Below are 19379 nucleotides of genomic sequence, written 5' to 3'. Positions count from 1 at the left end.
GAAAAAGCGAAGAGCCTATATGAAGATTTAAAGGAAGCTCACCCCGAAAAAAATGTGGAACCATTTAACGCTAGTAAGGGCTGGTTTGATAGATTTAGAAAGCGCTATAACCTGCACAATGTAGCAATACAGGGAGAAGCTGCAAGTGCAGATCAACAAGGAGCCGAAACTTTCAAAAAAGAATTTGTTAAAATTATTGAAGAGGGATGTTATACTGCTCAACAAGTTTTTAACATAGATGAAACAGGTCTTTTTTGGAAACGAATGCCTAAAAGAAGTTTCATATCGAAAGAAGAAAAAAACATGCCAGGCTTCAAAGCGGCGAAGGATCGGTTAACTTTGTTGTTGGGTGGTAACGCTGCGGGGGATTTTAAATTAAAACCCCTTTTAGTTTACCATTCCGAAAATCCAAGGGCTCTTAAAGGTTTAGCTAAATCAAACCTACCTGTCATCTGGAAGGCTAATAAAAAAGCTTGGGTAACCAGACCGCTTTTCATTGATTGGTATGCTGAGTTCTTCTGTCCTGCAGTGGAAAAATATTGTGCAAAAATAACATTGGTTATAAAGCTATTCTAATCATGGACAATGCGCCAGGACACCCAAGCAAAGAGAGCTTAGAAGACTTGAACAATCACATAAAAGTTTTTTACATGCCTCCAAACACTACGTCTCTGATCCAACCAATGGACCAAGGAGTAATTGCCACATTTAAAGCGTACTACATAAGGAACACCTTTTCCCAAGCTATTAAAGCCATCAACACTGAAAATGTACCGAGTTTAAAGGAGTTTTGGAAATCCTATAACATTAAAACCGCCATCTACAACATTTCAAGTGCCTGGGATGAAGTGACTCAGAAAACCATGAATGGAGTGTGGAGGAAAGTTTGGAAAAATTGCATAAAGCATTCCCAGGAACCTGATGATTCCGTTGAAAATGTTAAAACACAAATTGTTGAGCTCGGAAAAGAAGCAGGATTACACGAAATTAACGAAGACATCGTACAAGAGATGATCGACAACGACAGGGATGGCCTCTCTAATGAAGAACTAATGGAAATTTTAAAAGAACAAGAGCTTGCTATTGAGGGAGATGATGATCAAGATACTATAGATGAAGAACCGATGAAGTCGCTGACTGCAAAAGGACTTAGTGAAGCTTTTGAACACTTCGAAAAAATGTGTGATTATTTCCGGGAGAACGACCCTGACATGGAACGAAGTGCCAAGGTAATAAGAAATTTGAAGAAAGAAATGAATCCCTACATGTTGTTGTACAATGAGAGGAAGAAGGCCAAAGCACAACCCAAAATCGACTCATTTTTCAGTCCAAAGATACGAAAACTCGAGAGCACAGGGCCATCGAATTAATAAATTCATGATTTTCCTAAGTTAATTACCTCATAATTATATGTGTATATAATGTAGAATATTTTATATGTACAAAATTTTGAATATTAAGTATTTTTAATCGATATTGGTGCATATTTTCACTACCATTTATTATTGATTAGAAAATATCCTATGGAATAGACCGCAACTCACAAATACATATGTTACCTTATGGGAATATGGCGCTCGCTTAGCGCGGATTCACTTAGCGCTCTGTTTTCCCGGAACGAACTATCAGCGTTAAGCGGGGGTCACCTGTACAGTAAAATACCATTTTGATGAAAATTTCACTATAACAAAAATATTTCCCATTCCTATCCAATTTCCCTTATTAATAATGTTTTGTAAATCTCATTTCGTTGAAATAATTTTAATGAAAAATTTAGTACAATTATTTTCAAAGTCCACTTATATCTTAAATACATATATTGGTTTCCATATGTGAAAATTGTGAATATCCTTTGTGTTGTGAATATGGTTGTAGGAGGATTCAATTGAAAAAAAGATGTGTCAGGAGAATTCAGTATCACACCATATATTAAGTTTTGCATATTTTGGAATGATTATGCTGAAATTAAATTTGGCATGGTGTGCTGGCTCACCCCCATAATCTCCTGCCAAAAAAAAAAAAAAAAAAAAAAAAATGAAGGTGTGTGATGAATTTGCATGCCTGTTTACTTTTATTAGTTACTTTTTTTTTACCCTAGTATAAATAATAAAAAAATCAAAGAATGTGTTTCATTCATAAATCAGAAAAGGTAATCTTAGAATTATTAATCTAATTTAACTTATTGCAACATTCATCCACATATTTTCAATTGCACTAAACTTGAATTTTCATATTAATGTGAAAGTTGCACTAAAGTTGAATTTTTAATCTTGCTGCCCTTCTCTAGCAACTTATATACATCCTTCCTAAAATGAGGCCTCCAGACCTGTATGCAGTACTCAAGGTGTGGCCTGACCATTGCCTTATACAAGGGGGATAATCACCCCTGAAAAAAGATAAATACTAAAAATAAAAACTTACATATTAATGCAAAGTAACAAAAAGTTGTTTACTGTACATATAAAGTTGATGTTTAACACATTTGCTGGCTTTATGCATAAAACGGCACTAGGAGTGATGTGCCACAATTCATATCTGCATTCAAAATGCACCCAAGCATAAAAATGCATCAAATCCATATGAGCAATTGCCGTAACTGTTAAAGCACATGAAATTAACAGCTACTCAGTATTGGTATACTGATTGAACATATTTCAGTAATGCTTGACTTTTGTTTATAGACATGTCACACAGTTTTATTTGTTCTTTGCTTGCATTGATGTTAGTTTATGTACATGAATAAACTTTTATTAAAATTTTAATATTAGTTCTGATTTATAGCTTAGCATAAAAGTAAGTGTTCGCTTCTAGCAATGTATTGCAAACTTTTAATTTTCAACATTATGTATGAATTTTGGAATGCTGGGGATGTCTGGATGTTGATTTTTTTTTTTTTTTTTTTTTTAAGTTCCAAAAATTATAGCATATTGAATAGGTTTTCTTCACATTTAGGTGGCAGCAAAGGTGCCAAATAAAATAAAGCAAAATTTGCTACTTCCATATGTTATAAAAGTGAAGAAAAATTAATTTGAAAAAATAAAAAAAAGGATGGGTCTTTTGAAATAATTTTCAGCAATATTCATTAGAACAAAATTTTGGTACAACAAAATCATTAATTGCACCTCTGAGAAATTTGTAATGTGATTTTACTCTATCTTATAGCCTAAAAAAATGGTAATTACTTCTTCTCCTCCTTTATTCAGTATACTCTATTAAGATATATTCAATATATTTGTAAATATATTTGTATTGTTCATAATTGTAATAATGCATAGTATTCTGATTTAAGGACATTTTAAATTTGTAGAATTTGGACATGTGGTTGAAATTTATAATTTTCCTGTTGAATTCAAGACTCAAGATCTTGTATCTGCTCTATCAGCTTTCAAGTAAGTTACTTTTTAATAAAAACAAATATGATGTTTTTATAGTCAGTAGCTCTGAAAGTTTAAGAACTTTCAGAGCTATTGACTGTTGAATATGATTAGCAACTTGGATGGTGTACCGACCTATAACTATAAATCATTATTATTTGCATCATTTACCACTACTTTTGGCTTTTGGAAATCTGTGCTGGCCTTTCTTCATTATGTATCCGAGTGCTCTGCTGATTGTGTGTTATTTATGCCCTGTTCAGATTGTAAGATGCCAGGCTCCCAAGGAAAATTTCTGGTTGTCCCTAAATTCTCTTTTTTAAGTTGTGATGATAATTTGTAGCCTGATTCTGCAGTGATTGTATACACTTCCGGTACTCATCTTACTAAGTAATGACAGATTTAAATACGTGCAATGTATAGCCTAACCATAATCTCATTCAAACTTAGAAATACTTTGCTAAATAATGAGAAATAATTCAGACCATTTTCTAATAGTGAGTAGCAGAGTCTATGATTCTTGATATTATGACAAACTTGGACACATGAATGGTCACTTCTGATTTCTCTAAATCAGCTTTTTTTTTTTTAATGTTATATGTTCTTCTATATCATCTTTCATTTATCTTAAGTTTTTTCTGGTGTCAGCACTGTCAAAACTCTAGTATTGCATCCTGTATGTACTGATGCCATGTTCAGGTATCTTGACATGTCTCTCAGGTTTACTGCTGAAACTATTAAACATTTAGTGTTGCATACTCTGCATGTTCTATCCACTTTGGAAATGTTGATATATTATTAGCATTGGCAAATGATGCAAGGAAGCAAGCTTATGCAGCATCAGTAAAAAAAAAGATCAACTACCCTCTGTCTGAATGCAAATTTCTGCACAGCTATCCTACAACCATCCTTCCTCAATTTAAATTTGTTCCCCTTATGTGTGATGTCTGAACTAGTGAAGTTTGCCATCAGCATTTAGCTAACTCATTCCATTCAGAACCGTAAATATCTCAATCAGATCTCTTTGCAGATGCCTAGTTTCAAGATTCTGCAGTTTGCAGAACTGGTAAGAGTACCCATTCATTCCTCTTGCTAATCTTGTTACTCTTTGCTGCATCCATTTCAACAAATCCACATCCTTCCTAAAATGAGGCATCTACATATATATGCAGTAGTTAAGGATAATTACTTCCTTATTCCTGCTGACAGGATTCCTGTATATCATTGACAACAGCAGTGAACTGCTCAGAGAACGTTGTTTCTGTATAATTACCCCCCAGGTCTTTTTTTTTTCTCTACTATCTTCAGTTATTAATGTACCAACCACATAGTTGGTACATTAATTTGGGATTACAGTTGCCCATATGCATTAGCTTGTAGTTGTCAATGTTAAACTTCATTTGCCACTTCTCAGCCCATCTGTCTTAATTTTTCCAGATTTTGTTGCAGTAGCATATCCTGATTACTGTCATTAACCACGCTGCTAACTTTTGTATCATCTGAAATCTTAGAAATTAAGCCTGATATGCCTTCATCAGTATCATTAATAAATATTAAAAACAACAGTAACACTAGTACAAGAAAAATGGTGCCCAGAATGGAATGATTATGATTGCAGTGTATCCTGACTGTGTCAGCTTTGATCCACTGCCATACAGTGCAGTTGACGATGGGGAGGAGATGAGAATTTTCACAATTTCAAGTTGTCTGCTCTTATTAATAATCTCTTATTTTCAGTTGTCATTAATGTGTGTAAAGATGCTTTGGTTAGTTTCTGTTGGACTAGTTGTACTAGTCTTCAATCTGTTTGTGGCTGCACACACACACACACACACATGGTCTTATGTGGACAGTTGTTGTGAAGTGACATTGGCATGTATTGATTAAAACAGTTGGCAGCCTTTATTTTCCATTCTCACTATGAACAGTATGTTGATGTTTTTTTTCATAATGTGTATACTAACAAAAACATATATTGATCTTAGAGTTTATTTTATTATAGCAAACAAGGCTTTGACATAAAGTGGGTGGATGACACACATGCATTAGGAGTTTTTTCCAGTCCCTTTGCAGGTAAATTTTTAAAACAAGCAATATAAAATTGTATATGTTAGATGTTTTCAAGACAAAAACATGAGAAACAAAGCATATCATTATTTTTATTTTATAATTTTAGTTATTTTTATGACTATATGTTTAGTATTAACTGTATAGTGTGTGTGTGTGTGTGGGTACACACACACTATTTATTCATATATATATATATATATATATATATGAATAAAGATCCTGTTTGTGGAAGGAAGCTTATTACAGTGTTTCTGTTTTAATGTTATTATGCAGATACTGGCACAAGCTATTGAATTTATTTATGCTGCAATGTTGTTATGCAGATACTGGCACAATCTATTGAATTTATTTATACACATCACAATTATACACTGGAAACAAACTAAACTTTATTGTATTTTTATTCAAAAATTCTGTAGAATTGCATTTAAATCTGCTTACTGAGCTTGTGAGGTTAAATAAATAGTTGCCGACTCTCTATTACACTATCATAAAGTAGTTGTTGACAAGGAGTTTTTCCATCTTTTTGCAAAAAGACAGTTTTTGTGCATCTTTTTATTTTTGAAAAAAAAAAAAAATAAATAAAACTATGCTAAAATTTGATTTTTTTTTTTTTTTTTTTTTCCAATTTTGCGATTTTCTATTTATTTTCATTAATGGATTGGCCATGAGGTATGCTACAGTAGTCAACATTGCAAAATAGAAACATATGATAATAGTGCTTGTCTCTGTAATGTGTGAAAGTGATATTTCATTGGATCTGTGGTGCAAACTAATTGTCTTTTGGTAAGATACCAAAGAAATGCTACATAAAATTTCAGACGACATATATACACAAGATTTTCCATCCATTGTAAAATCTGAAAAAGGTAACATTTTTGCCTTGTGTACCATATGTAGATGTGATATTTCAATTTCAAGCAGTGGGAAACACAATGTAATCAAACTGAATGTTTATTTGCATCTTTTACTTAGAACACAGTCTTCCTCAGAAATATGTTTCCTGAAAGCAAAACAGCAAAAAAATATGGTTGTGAAAGAACAAAAACAGCAGGCATTGTTATGAAATTGCATGGGTGGGGAAGAAGAGGTAGTGATGGCTCTGAAAAGTGGACCATTTTCTATTTCTGTAGATGATGGCACTAAACAAGGTGTTTCCAAGTTATATTCTATTGTTATGTTATGACACCTTTTCAATGAAAAAAAAAAAAAAAAAAATAGTCAAGTCGAAAGCAAGTTGCCTTCAGTGCCAGCATTGGAAGGTGATTCTGCAGGGTGCAATATTGGAAATCTTTTAAACGTGAAAACATGAGATTCCTTCAAAAAAACTGTCTGGCACATAGTAATGATAATGTGTCTGCTGTGTGGTAGGTTGCAAAATTATTAAAAGAGAAGATTGAGCATTTTGGTGGTAATGGGCTGTCCTTGTTACCTTATTAATTTGCATGTTGAAAAGGGAAATGCATGTCTTCCTGTAAAAGTGGATGAATACTTAGTGGAAATTTACTATTATCTAGAAAGAAATGCTAAAAGGAAAGGTAGATTTAAATAATTTTAGTTGATCCATGCCATTAAAGTACAAAAAAAAAGATTTTATAGTATGCGTGTGTGTGTGTACACATTGGCTGTCTTTGGTTAAATATGTAATTAGACTTGTAGAACAGTAGCAACCTTTGATTGATATTTAAAGAAGAGGTTAAAAGTTATCAGAAAAGCCACACAAGCACTTTCAGAGTTACCAAATTGAAAAGTACAACAAGCAGTCACTACTCAGTGGCACTGTTTGTTTGTTATTTGGTTTTTAGGAGCATTAGCAACTAAGGCCATACTGCTCCGGGGATATGCGGTGGTCATTCCCTGACCTTTCCGCGACCTCCTTATTTGGTGGTCACAGGCTTAAACACAGGTCTAATCAAGAAGTGCTACGCACTGCTGCTCCTTCCCACCTGGCTACGGAGGCGGCAGTGGCACTGACTCATGTTTAAATCCAGGTCGTGATCCAAAAGTTTTGACAGAAGACAAATTGATGAACTCAAGAAAAAGAATTTCTGAATTGCAAACTTCTGGAAAAATCAAGCCTAAACAGGCCAGACAAGTTGATAATTCTAGGCATGTTATGCTCACTTGTGCAGAAAGCTTGTTCATGTTCTTCTCTTCCCTTCTGGCTTGAATAAAGCAATTTGCTTGTTTCTTTTAAACGTTATGGCAGTGTTGAATTGAAGATCCCTGTTTGGATTTTAAAATAATGTACTGAAGTCATTACTCCTAGATATATTGAAGAATGTTATGTGCAATTTTGTAATACTGACAATTTTCAAATCTTCCACTTCCATGTTTGAAATTGATTACCATAGAACTAAACCAGAAGAATGATTCTGAATTAGTCATAGGTATTTCTACTGCCGGGTCATAGAGAGTCTAAAACAAGAAAAGGTGCCATTGATTTGCTCAGTGAAGAAGTACTTTTTTAATTATTTCATCATTTGGCAGAGCCCATTTTCAAATTTGAAATTTTTGTGGACAAGTGTCTAGTACTTCTTAGTTGCTAAAGATAAAGAAATAGATGAAGCAATACATGTTGGCACAGTGGTTAATGACAGTATGCTACTGCAACAGGATCTAAGAAAAGTTAGGCAGATGGGCTGAGAAATGGCAATGAAGTTTAACATTGATAAATACAAAGTACCTGCATATAAGTAGCAGCAATCCCAGAGTAACATACCAGCTGTGTGGTATGGTACTACACTCAGGGTAGTGGAAAATGAAAGAGACCTGGAGTAATTGTGCAGTCAGATATTGGCGCCTCCGTAGCCAGGTTGGCAGGAGCAGCAGTGCATAGCACACGCTTCTTGATTAGACCGGGGTTCGAGCCCGTGACCACCAAATACGGAGGATGCGGAAAGGTCAGGGAATGACCACCGCATATCCCTAGAGCAATATGGCCTTAGTTGCTAATGCTCCTAAAAACCAAATAACAACAACAACAACAGCAGTCAGATATGAAGTTCTCTGAGCAATGCAGACAGGCTGCTCATGGGGTTTTTATCAATGATATACAGGAACTTTTCTAGCAGGGATAAGGAGATGATTATCCTATTGTATAACACATTGGTCAGTCCACATCTTCAGCACTGCATACAGGTCTGGAGGCCTCATTTTAGGAAGGATGTGGAGCTGCTGTAGCGAGTACAGAGAAGGGCAGTGAGATTGGTGAGGGAGAACAAAGGGGTGCTCTTACCAAGAAAGGCTTTGGTTCTACAAATTTCAGTATATGGAGACTAGGCACCTGCGAGGTGATCTGATTGAGGTGTTTAAGGCCTTAGTGAGTTAGTGGGTCTCAGGCATTTCCCCCCCAGAAACTGGGGTTTTTCGCCCAGCAAAACAGGCAAATTGAGCAGAGAACACACACAATTTACAGACACAATACACATAGATATATGAATTAACGTTCCAGGTGACCCTAATGTAATAGTTTGGATTATATCAAGTTTGTCACTAAGCTTTCGTGTTGTTCTTCTTTTCTTCTGTATGAGGCTTATTAACTTTAGGAGCCATAGTGAGGGTTTTTAATTTAAAATAAATGTAAAACAGCTGTATCAGTACATAATTCACTTTCAAAATGACAAATAAACAAATACAGTAATCATGTGACTTGCCGTTTTCTTTTTTCAGCACTACAAGACATATACGCTGTATGTATACATCCGATCTCAATGTGCTATTATTTTGAATGTGCCGTTATTTCACAGTCTATTGTAGATTTATTATATAAGTTAAGATACAAAAATATAAACAAACAGGAGCCCCAAAAGCTCCTGTTCATTTATATATTTGTATCTTAACTTATAATAAATCTATTAGTTTCAGTTTTTCGGTTGTAGCAATATACTTTATGGCAATTATTGAACCCTAAAACCAAAGGCCTTTTCGCAAACGAAAAAAATGTTTGCCTCATAAGTTCTGTCAGTTTCAGTGTGAAACTGAAACTGACCAGATGCTTACAGTAAATTTTTAGGTAAATTGTTAGGTTCGTTGCCCTGGTAGCCTTATACGCTTCGGTCGTCTGGTCCTCGGCTCCTGAAACGTACATTAAAACCTTCCAAAACGTAGAATATTGGATACTCAGGTGGCTAAACAAGATTTTCCAATTCCCCTTCACTGTCTCCAGAGGCTTATATGTAAATATGGAGTGGACACCGTGGATTTTTATTGTCATTTGGACAAATATTCATATACTGGCCAAGCTATTGACAGGAAAATATGATACACCAGTACTTACAGGCATCATCTCACACCCACAAAGTCAGAGGCAATTGTGCAGCCTGCAAATTAAGCCACTTTGCTCTAATCTAAACTTGAAAAGTTTAAACAGTATGTTCCCACCAAATACCATAGAAACCCTAAACCGGTGTTTCAGGTTAACTGTGAAAAATTGTGCTCCAATAAACGCCTACAGAAAGTCTATCTACCAACAAACAACTGAGTTGCTACACTGCTAGCTGGGACCTATCGTCTTTTAGTTTCTCTGAGTTATGCTGTCATCACAACATTTGAGTATGAAGTTAATAAATTTTAGTGTTGTGAATACTCCTCTGCGAAGACATCCAAAAGTGAAGAACAAAATTTTTATATTAATATACATATTTTATATTAATATACATATTTCCATAAGCTGTAAATATTTTTGTAAATTTATCCTCTGCATTTACCCTCTGTCTTGCACACCGTACAAGGGGTGATTGTATCTTACAATCAACTGAAAAATAAATAAATTATATACTATATATAAGAATATATATAATAATAATAAATGACACTATTATACCACATGAAATTATTAGCAAATTAGATTTTATTAAACTCATATGGAATAAAAGCTCAATTTCTACACTAAATTATAGCAGGTGATGTTTCAGGATTCTTACCTAACCCCATCATCAGACCATAAATGCTATGGAGGGGAAATAGAAAAACATTTAACAACTAGTAAAATAAATTGATAGAGAATTAATCAGAAGTAATTACAACTAAAATTCCTTCATTTTAGATTGTTATAAGGCAGTATGATGTGCATTTAGGAACTTAGAAATTATAACTGAGATAAAACTGTAACTACAAAAAACTGTACATACCTACAGCTCTATGGATACAGCCCTCCACTTCCTACATTGCAATTCAGTTGACAATACCCATGTAGTGCAGGGCTTTATAAAGAATAACAAAGTAAGATTATGGTGGAAGGCTATCCATTGAATAAAGAACACCCTGAAGACAAAGGCCCTAAGACAACTACTGTTTCTGGGCTATAGCCCTGAACCAGGAGGTTCAACGGGAGAATGATCTCAAACCAGAAATCCTACGTGGAGAGTGTTATATCCTCTTGGTCCCAACAATGCCCGGATGTTTTTACTCCTCTTCTTGTGGTAATGTCTGATGGATGGTATGTTCTCCTGATTGGGGCTATGGTGAGTAACCATTTCTTCACTTCATTTTCTATTGTTCTTTGGAAGATGTACAGAATGAAAATTTGATCCTTGTTTTCTGTTGATAGAAAGTTCACTGAAAATCTTGATGAAGAAGTCCTCCTTGAAGGTTCTTCTTTTGTAATTTTTATCAGTGGTGGGTACTGTTGTATCTCCGAATTCCCAAAGGTTCCTGAATTGGTGCAGGAACCTTTGGGAAAAATATGATTTGTTGGACCTGCTGTACCGTACACCCTTCTTGTTTTCCTCCAGTCTGGATTGAAGCTGGTGGTAGGATTCTCTACTGTGGGTTACCCCAAAACTGCACCTTATGTAATATACTGGCCCTCTGGGATTGTCCACTGCTGCTAATGCACCAGAAATACCTATCCAATTCCAATCCAATTGGAATTGGATAGGTTTTTCTTTCGTTGGATAATGTTAAGCATTGTTTGGGGGATGAGGAACTACTTTAGAATGTGGTCACACCTTACTTTTTGGCAGCTTCTGCCTGGGACATATGGAATGCTGATGTGTGGGAAGTCCTTCATTTTATTTCTGGGAGTCTCTTTTTTGTGATTTGCCTTCTTGGTCTTTATGGAGCACATAACTATTGTTCAGGGCTAGTTGAGAGTCATTTTGAAGGAAGAGGTGATCACTACATATTTTGAGGGCACACAGTACATACGATTTCACTACCCCTATTTTTGTGCAGTGGGAGTGGACAGAATTGTACTGGATGATGAGCCCCATATTGGTTGGTATTGTGTATACTTATGTTTGTATTCCATTGGGACTTCTTTGGAGCAGAATATCCAGGAAGGGCAGGGTGCCATTTTATTTAATTTCCATTTTGAATTTAATGGATTAGTGGAAGGAGTTTAAGTCATTGAGGAAACTGTGTAGGTCTTCTAGGCTGCCATTCCAGATTTATTATTTATTATTTATTTTGTTTTTGTTTAGGAGCATTAGCAACTAAGACCATATTGCTCCAGGATATGCGTTGGTCATTCCCTGACCTTTCCGCATCCTCCGTATTTGGTGGTGACGGGCTCAAACCCCGGTCTAATCAAGAAGCGTGTGCTACGTACTGCTGCTCCTTCCCACCTGGCTACGGAGGTGCCTGCCATTCCAGATGCATAGGATATTATCAATGTGTCAAACCCCAGAATTTGGGTTTGAACATGTTTTATGAGGAGGTACCTAGGCTGACCTATGACAACGTGACTGTCTAGAGATTCCTTAAGCCTTAATTTTGCTTCTTCCAATAGGATGGTTGTGAACAGTGTCTACATCTAGGGAAATCAGGAGGGTCTCAAGATTAATGTTTATCCTGCTGATTTTGGAAATCTAGATATGTATATATAAATTTAAATTTAAATATAGGATATAATATACTATATTGATAGAAATTACATAACATCCTTTCCCAGCTATACTACACTATTATGAAAGAAGAAAGAATGATGTACCATAATCTGGGAACTGACAAGTGCATTGACATATAACAAATTATCCAGAGTCATGCTTGAAATTTTAGCAATTCTTCATAGCAGTGCTAAGTGTGAGAGAATATTTACCAGGTTTGGAAAGTTTGGATCCTCTTTCTGGTGACGCTTTGGAAATGCTCCTAACAGCCAAGATAAAGCCACTTTTATGAACAAAGCTTTTGATATCATTTTTGAAGTGGGCAAAGTCTGAAATAGTATTTTTCTTGAAGTAGTCAAAATCAGTTTGTGTCTAACAGAATATCCAAATAGAAATCCACAGACATAAAAATGTTAGGCAAGCTAATGTTTAAAAGCATAATATATTGATAAAAAATCTGATGGCTGGATTTTAATATAAAATGTATATTTTGCTAGTGAAATTTAATTTACAGTGCAGTGTGGACTTTAAAAATTCTTGCATTTTCCAAAAAATCTTTTTTTTTTTTTTTTTTTTTTTTTTTTACCTGTTTTAACTTGAAAAACGCCTATTTTCCTCCTGTTTCTAAATGGATTTTTAGTTGGTAGCTAATGTTGGCTGTTAATGGCATATATAATAATAGATTGCCAGGTTATATATTTTTTTATTTTCACAACCTGAATAATATCAGCAATTCCATTAGCTGCTGAATAATAAGGTACTGCACAGTACTTACTTTTAAAACAGAGCCATTGAACCAGCAGACAAATTTAGTAAACAACATATGTAAAGATTTATACTCTAGATCCACAGACATCAAAATGTCTGTGGATCTAGAGTATAGTGGACCATCTACTATACGATTTTTAACTAGAGCACATTGCTTTAATTTTTTACCAATCAATTTTTAGAAATTGAAAACTAGAATACTTTTGATATGGATCAGCTTTGAATTGTGATAGTTGAATTAGTATTACAGTGACCAGATGATGTAAGGAAACAAACTTATTCTTCATCATCCAGTAAAATTAAAAATTTCCTCAGTTACTTAGATTATTCCCAGTGCCTCAAATGCCCATTCAGTTTGGCTTTGAATATTACCAAACTCTCCATTTAGGGAAATCAGGGAAACTAATTAACTTCCATCTTGGGAGTTAATTAGTTCTAATTATTAGCATTAGCATTAGTTGAAGCATACAATGCAAGAAAGTAAGCTTATGCAGCATCAGCCAAAAAATAAAAAAAAAACTCCCATTTCACTGCATCTATTCACTCCTGATACTTGTCCAGCTTAGCCTTAAATTTATTTAAGCTATCAACTTCCACAACAAGGGATGGAAGTCTCTTCCAGCAATCAACTACCTGCTAGCTAACGGTAAATTTCTGCACATCTATTCTACAACTGTCTTTCCTCAGTTTCAATCTGTACCCCCTCAGATTCTATCTGAGCAAGAGGAAGAATCCCATTGGCTTGCTCAACCCGTTCAAGGCCTTATACACCTCAGTCAGATCACCTCGCACGTGCCTAGTCTCCAGGTGCTGTAATTTGCAGAACTTTAGCTCTATCCTGGTAAGAGCACCCGTTTGTTCCCCCTCGCCAATCTTTTGCCCTTCTTTGTACTCATTCTAGCAACTCTACATCCTTCCTAAAATGAGGCCTCCAGACCTGTACACAGTATTCAAGGTGTGGCCTGACCATTGCCTTGTACAATGGGATAATCACCTCCTTGTCCCTGCTAGCAAAATTCCTATATATCATTGACAATGCCCCATGACCTGCTCTGGCAGCCCATCTGCACTGATCAGCGAACTTCATATCTGACTGCACAGTTATCCCCAGGTCTTTTTCACTCTCCACTTCCCTGAGTGTAGTACCACACAGTTGGTACGTTTCTCTTGGACTACTGCTACCCATATGCAGTACTTTGCTTTTGTCAATGTTTAACTTCAGTTGCCACTTCTCAGCCCATTTGCCTAATGTATCTACATTGTGCTGCTACTTTATTAGGTACACCCCTGCTGTGCACACAAATGGTTTGTCCCACAACGCTGCGTCACATGACCGCAGTTGAGAATATAAATGCAGCAGAACAACCTTTCTAATATCAGTTAAGTGTACAAACCTTAGCAAGAATGGGGAAAAGGAGTGATCTAACGGACTTCGAACGTGGCATGGTAGTCAGTGCAAGACGTGCCGGACAAAGCATCTCTGAAATGGCAGTTCTCCTGAACTTTTCACGCACCACAGTTTCTAGGGTGTATCGAGAATGGTGCAATGATCAGAAAACATACTCTGAACAGCACTCCTGTGGAAAAAAATCACTTGATGAGAGAGGTCAGAGAAGGATGGCTAGAATTATGCAAGCAAACAGATGGGCCACAATGTCGCACATGACGTCAGAATACAACCTTGGTGCGCAGAACAAAATATCACAACAGACCACTAGTCCCACTTGTCGCGAATGGGCTACAACAGCCGATGGCCACATCGCTTACCTTTGTTATCAATGAAGAACAAGAGAACATGCCTCCTTTGGGCACAGCAACACCAGCACTGGACTATCGAGGATTGAAAAACAGTTGCTTGGTCTGACGAGTCGAAGTTCCTGGTGCATCTTGTTGATGGAAGGCTCAAAATTTGGCAAAAACAGCATGAATCTATGGACCCGTCATGTCTGACAACTACCGTGCAAGGTGGTTGGGCAGTGTTATGGTGTGGGGAATGTTTTCTTGGCACATGTTGGGTCCATTAATACCAATAGATTCACGTCTGAATGCCACATCCTACCTAAACATCGTTGCTGACCAAGTGCATCCGTTCATGTTGGCAGTTTATCCTCAGTCAGATGGTTACTTCCAGCAGGATAATGCACCAGTTCACAAAGCCCGAATCACTATGGAATGGTTCCAGGAACATGACAATGACTTTTCTTCTTCAGTGGCCTGCTCAGTCCATGGATCTCAATCCTATTGAACATCTTTGGGATGAGCTGGAAAGGGCTGTTCGCTGCAGGCCTACACTCCATCGAATCTCAAGGAACTGTGTGACACACTCATGTCTGCATGGTACTCCATTCCTGTACATTTTCAGCATCTTGTTCAATCCATGCCCACATGAATTCAGGCTGTTTTGAAGGAGGCTCAACACACTACTAGGTAGGTGTACTTAATAAAGTGGCAGAACAGTGTAGAACCAGTTGCAGTGGCATAATGTCTTTAACAACCCTGCCAACCTTTGTATCATCTGCAAACTTGGACATCAATATCATTGATGAATACACAAAACAACAATGGGCCAAGCACTGAACCCTGGGGAACTCCACTAATAACATTAGTCCACGAACAGCAGTGTCCATTGATTACCACTCTCTGTCGTCTCCCACTCAACCATCCTTTTATCCATTGTAGCAATTTGCCCCTAATGCCATACCACTCCAGTTTGTACAACAGTCTTCCATGTGCAACAGTATCAAAAGCTTTCCTGAAATCTAACTCCTCATGTATGATATCAAAATTATTTTTTGCATCGAGTTCCTTTGTGACCACATAATATCCAATCAAATTGGTCAGACAAGACCTCCCTTTAACAAACCCATGCTGTGTCTTGGACATCAATATCATTGATACTGCAGTCTTGTCTAGATAATCCTGTAATGCTTCTTTAACCAGTGACTCCATTATTTTCCCCGGAATACAAGTTAAACTAACAGGTCTATAGTTACTTGTGTCACCTTTTGAACCGCCTTTGTGAATTGGGGATACATTTACACACCTCCAGTTCATGGGGACCTCCCCTGAATCCAAGGAAGCTCTCGTAATTATAGCTAAGGGTTTACTTACTTCCTTTGCTGCCTCCTTTAATATAACTAGATAGATCCATCCACCCCAGGTGCCTTCCTTATTCAACAATTTCTCCTCCATTTTGCTCTCAGTTATTACAAAATCACTTAGCTCCCTGTTAGAGTTTGGTAAACTTCTGGCATTCTCCTCCTTGAATAACTCCTCATATGTGAATGTAGATGTAAAATACTCATTCAGTTTATCAGCTACATTAGCATAATCATCAATAGTCAAACCATATACGTTAAGTGGACCAATCTGATTCATCCCTTTCCTTCTAGAGTTTACATAAGTAAAGAACTCTTTTGCTGTTTTTCTTTGCATCCTTTGCCAAAGATTTCTCGTAATCTGCCTTTGCCTGCCTAACCTCCTTTGTGACTTAATTACAGTCTAGCTTATATCTGCCATAGGCTTCTGTGTTGCCTGAAAATTTATATGCATCCGATGCATTTTTCTTCTCTGCCACGAGCTTCATTAATTCATCTGACATCCATTTAGGCCGAAACCTTGAACAGTATTTCTTAGTTGGTATGAAAAGCTTAGTGGCCTACAAGGTTAAGTCCCTGAAGGCTTCCTTTAGAATTCACCATTGGTAACATCATCAGTTGATCCCACTGGATAGAATTTAAAAACTGTCTGAGACTTCTGTAGTCACCTTTATGAAAGCAAAAGCCCTTCCCTTTACCCTTGATGGTAATTACATCTTTAAGTAAATTCCACATCAGTACACTGTGATCACTGTCACCCAGTGGTTCCTTTATCTGCAAATTCTTAAGGCATGAATAATCATTGCTGATAATCAAATCAAGAGTATTTCTCTCTGGTTGCCTCTCAAACATGTTTCTGTAGAAAACAGTCATCTAATAACTCTTAGTTACCCTAACACAACCCATGTATTTACTTGTTCCACTATGACTCCCAGCACCTTGCTTTTCAGGCTGCTGCTCATTCTGATAGAAGCAGTGCAAGAATCACTTTCACCTCTGCCTGCGGCCACTGTTAATCTTTTAGTGTGTGTATCGCCCCAAGCTAACAGTTTTCCGACCCACCTAACTCTGCCTCGATTGCATCAGCAAATATTCTTGCAGAGACTTATATTCTTGTTTATATAGACTCTGTAAGTTTATATTCTAATAGACTTATACTCTGAAAACATTCTTGCAGAGCTTATCTACAACATGCTACTCACAGGTAGCCGACCGGGCTAACCAGGTGGGTAAAGTGCCTGCCTGGCAACCCAAAGGTCGTGGGTTCGAATCCAGCCTCAGGCTTGGATCGCAGTAAAATGCAAAATCTTTGGGAGGTGCATTATGGCCACAGAAGCCGATGCGTTAACAAAAAAAAAAAAAAAACTCACAGGTAAATTTTATGACATCCAGCCCTCTGTTACTCCATAAGGTTTTGTTTGCGTTACCTTCAGGGCCTTATACAACTCACTCAGATCCAGTAATTCCCCCCCCTCCCCGCAAGATATCTAGTTTCGAAGCTTTGTCGATCATAAAAAACTTATCACTCTACACTTTGAAGTAACCCAAAACGTTCTATATCTGTTTTTTTGGTTGTGGCCTCCAGATACAGCATTCCATGTACGATCTCACCATCATCTTATATACAACAACAAACAACCTACTATAAAGGTCCATTAATTGTTGATGAGAAGACATGTGCCTTCCTTGCCACCCTTTTACACAACATGGAGTATAAGGAATTTGAATTTGAAGGGGACACAACTTTATGTATTTTACAATAGAGTATATATTCTCTCTCTTCATCCCCCCCCCAGACATTATCAGGCTGCCACTTTTTGTAATACAAATTGATGATTATTAAATATCATTATTGTTAACTGAAGATGACAAATGAACAGCAAGATAAACACTAACAAGAATAAAATTGAAAGAGACTCAGAGAGGACATAAGAAGATTTAACACAAGAAAAGTAGAACAAGCATTGAGTGAAAACAAAAGACTTAAATCAGCAGTCATGAGCTGTAATACAGAAAGACAAATGATGCTGAATCTGAAGAATAGTGATGGTCTACTTATAAATAGCAGAGAATGCATAATTCAAATAGCAGAAGACTACTATAAAGTATTATATAAGGAGCTAGGGAATGATACCAGCAGTGGGGAAGATAGATCACACATTTGCAACACATACGACATATGCCTGATATCCTTCCTGATGAGATAGAATATGCATTGAAGAAAATAAAGAATTAAAAAACCCCGGGTGAAGATGAAGTTAGCGTAGAGTTGTTAAAATTGGGTGGAAGAGACATGACACAGAAACTGGCAAGACTCTTCACAAAATGCATTAGGAAAGGCATACCACCTAAGCAGTGGAATAACGCAATCATAATTTTGCTGCATAAGAAAGGAGATAAATCAGAAATTGGAAATTATAGACCAATTAGCTTAGCTTGTTTCTTCACATCTTCACAATGGATATTACTAACAGATTAGAAAAAATATTGATTAGAATCAACCAAAAGAGCAAACTGGCTTTATGACAGGATTCTAAAATATGGATCAGCTTCGCATAATATTACAGCTAATGGAGAAAGCAAATGAATATAAAACGCCATTATGCCTGGCATTTGTGGATTATTAAAAGGCATTTGACTCCATACAGCATAAGGCGATGTTTCAGGCACTGAAAAGATAAGGCATAGATACCCCATACATTATGATTTTGAAGGAAGTATATGAGAATGCTACCCGTTTATTAGACTAGACGAAGACAGTAGGAAATTTAAAATTGAGAAAGGAGTTCGACAAGGAGACAAAATATCTCCAAAGTTGTTTACTGCTACCCTTGAGGAAGCTTTCCAAAGATTGCACTGATCAAAGAAAGGAGTCAATGTGAATGGAGAGTACCTCAACAGTTTAAAATTTGCAAATGACATTGTGATCATAAGCCACAATCCCAAAGAATTAGAGGAAAATCTTAATGAATTATGAATATGGCTAAAACTAAATCTTAATGAATATGGCTAAAACTAAATCTTAATGAATATGGCTAAAACAAAAGTAACGATGAATAAGCATGCCACAGAAAAGGATATAATCATTGAAGGAGCAGTAATTGAAGAGGTGGATTCATATAGTTATCTGGGACAAGTCATTAATGGTTTGAGCATGCTCAATGCTGATGGGATTCTTCCTCTTGCTCAGAATAATCACCTGAGAGGGCATAAATTCAAATTGAGGAAAGACAGATGTA

General features: G+C 36.4%; 1 protein-coding gene across 1 annotated transcript in view; it reads left to right on the top strand.

Moving 5' to 3' along the window:
• The window catches only part of LOC150077924 (uncharacterized), a 114690-nt gene that overhangs the window by 80385 nt on the left and 14926 nt on the right, over positions 1–19379 (top strand). The window contains exons 7-8 of the mRNA XM_090384406.1: positions 3308–3389; positions 5377–5447. Of these exons, the coding sequence (XP_090240532.1) occupies positions 3308–3389; positions 5377–5447 (153 nt within the window). The remainder of the gene's footprint in view (positions 1–3307; positions 3390–5376; positions 5448–19379) is intronic.

Source organism: Mastigoproctus giganteus, chromosome 11 (assembly GCF_048544385.1).
Source record: "Mastigoproctus giganteus isolate SK-2022 chromosome 11, ASM4854438v1, whole genome shotgun sequence".
NCBI classification, from domain to species: Eukaryota; Metazoa; Arthropoda; class Arachnida; order Uropygi; family Thelyphonidae; genus Mastigoproctus; species Mastigoproctus giganteus.
Note: the sequence above shows the minus strand (reverse complement) of the source record. Positions and strands in the feature narration are given on the sequence as shown.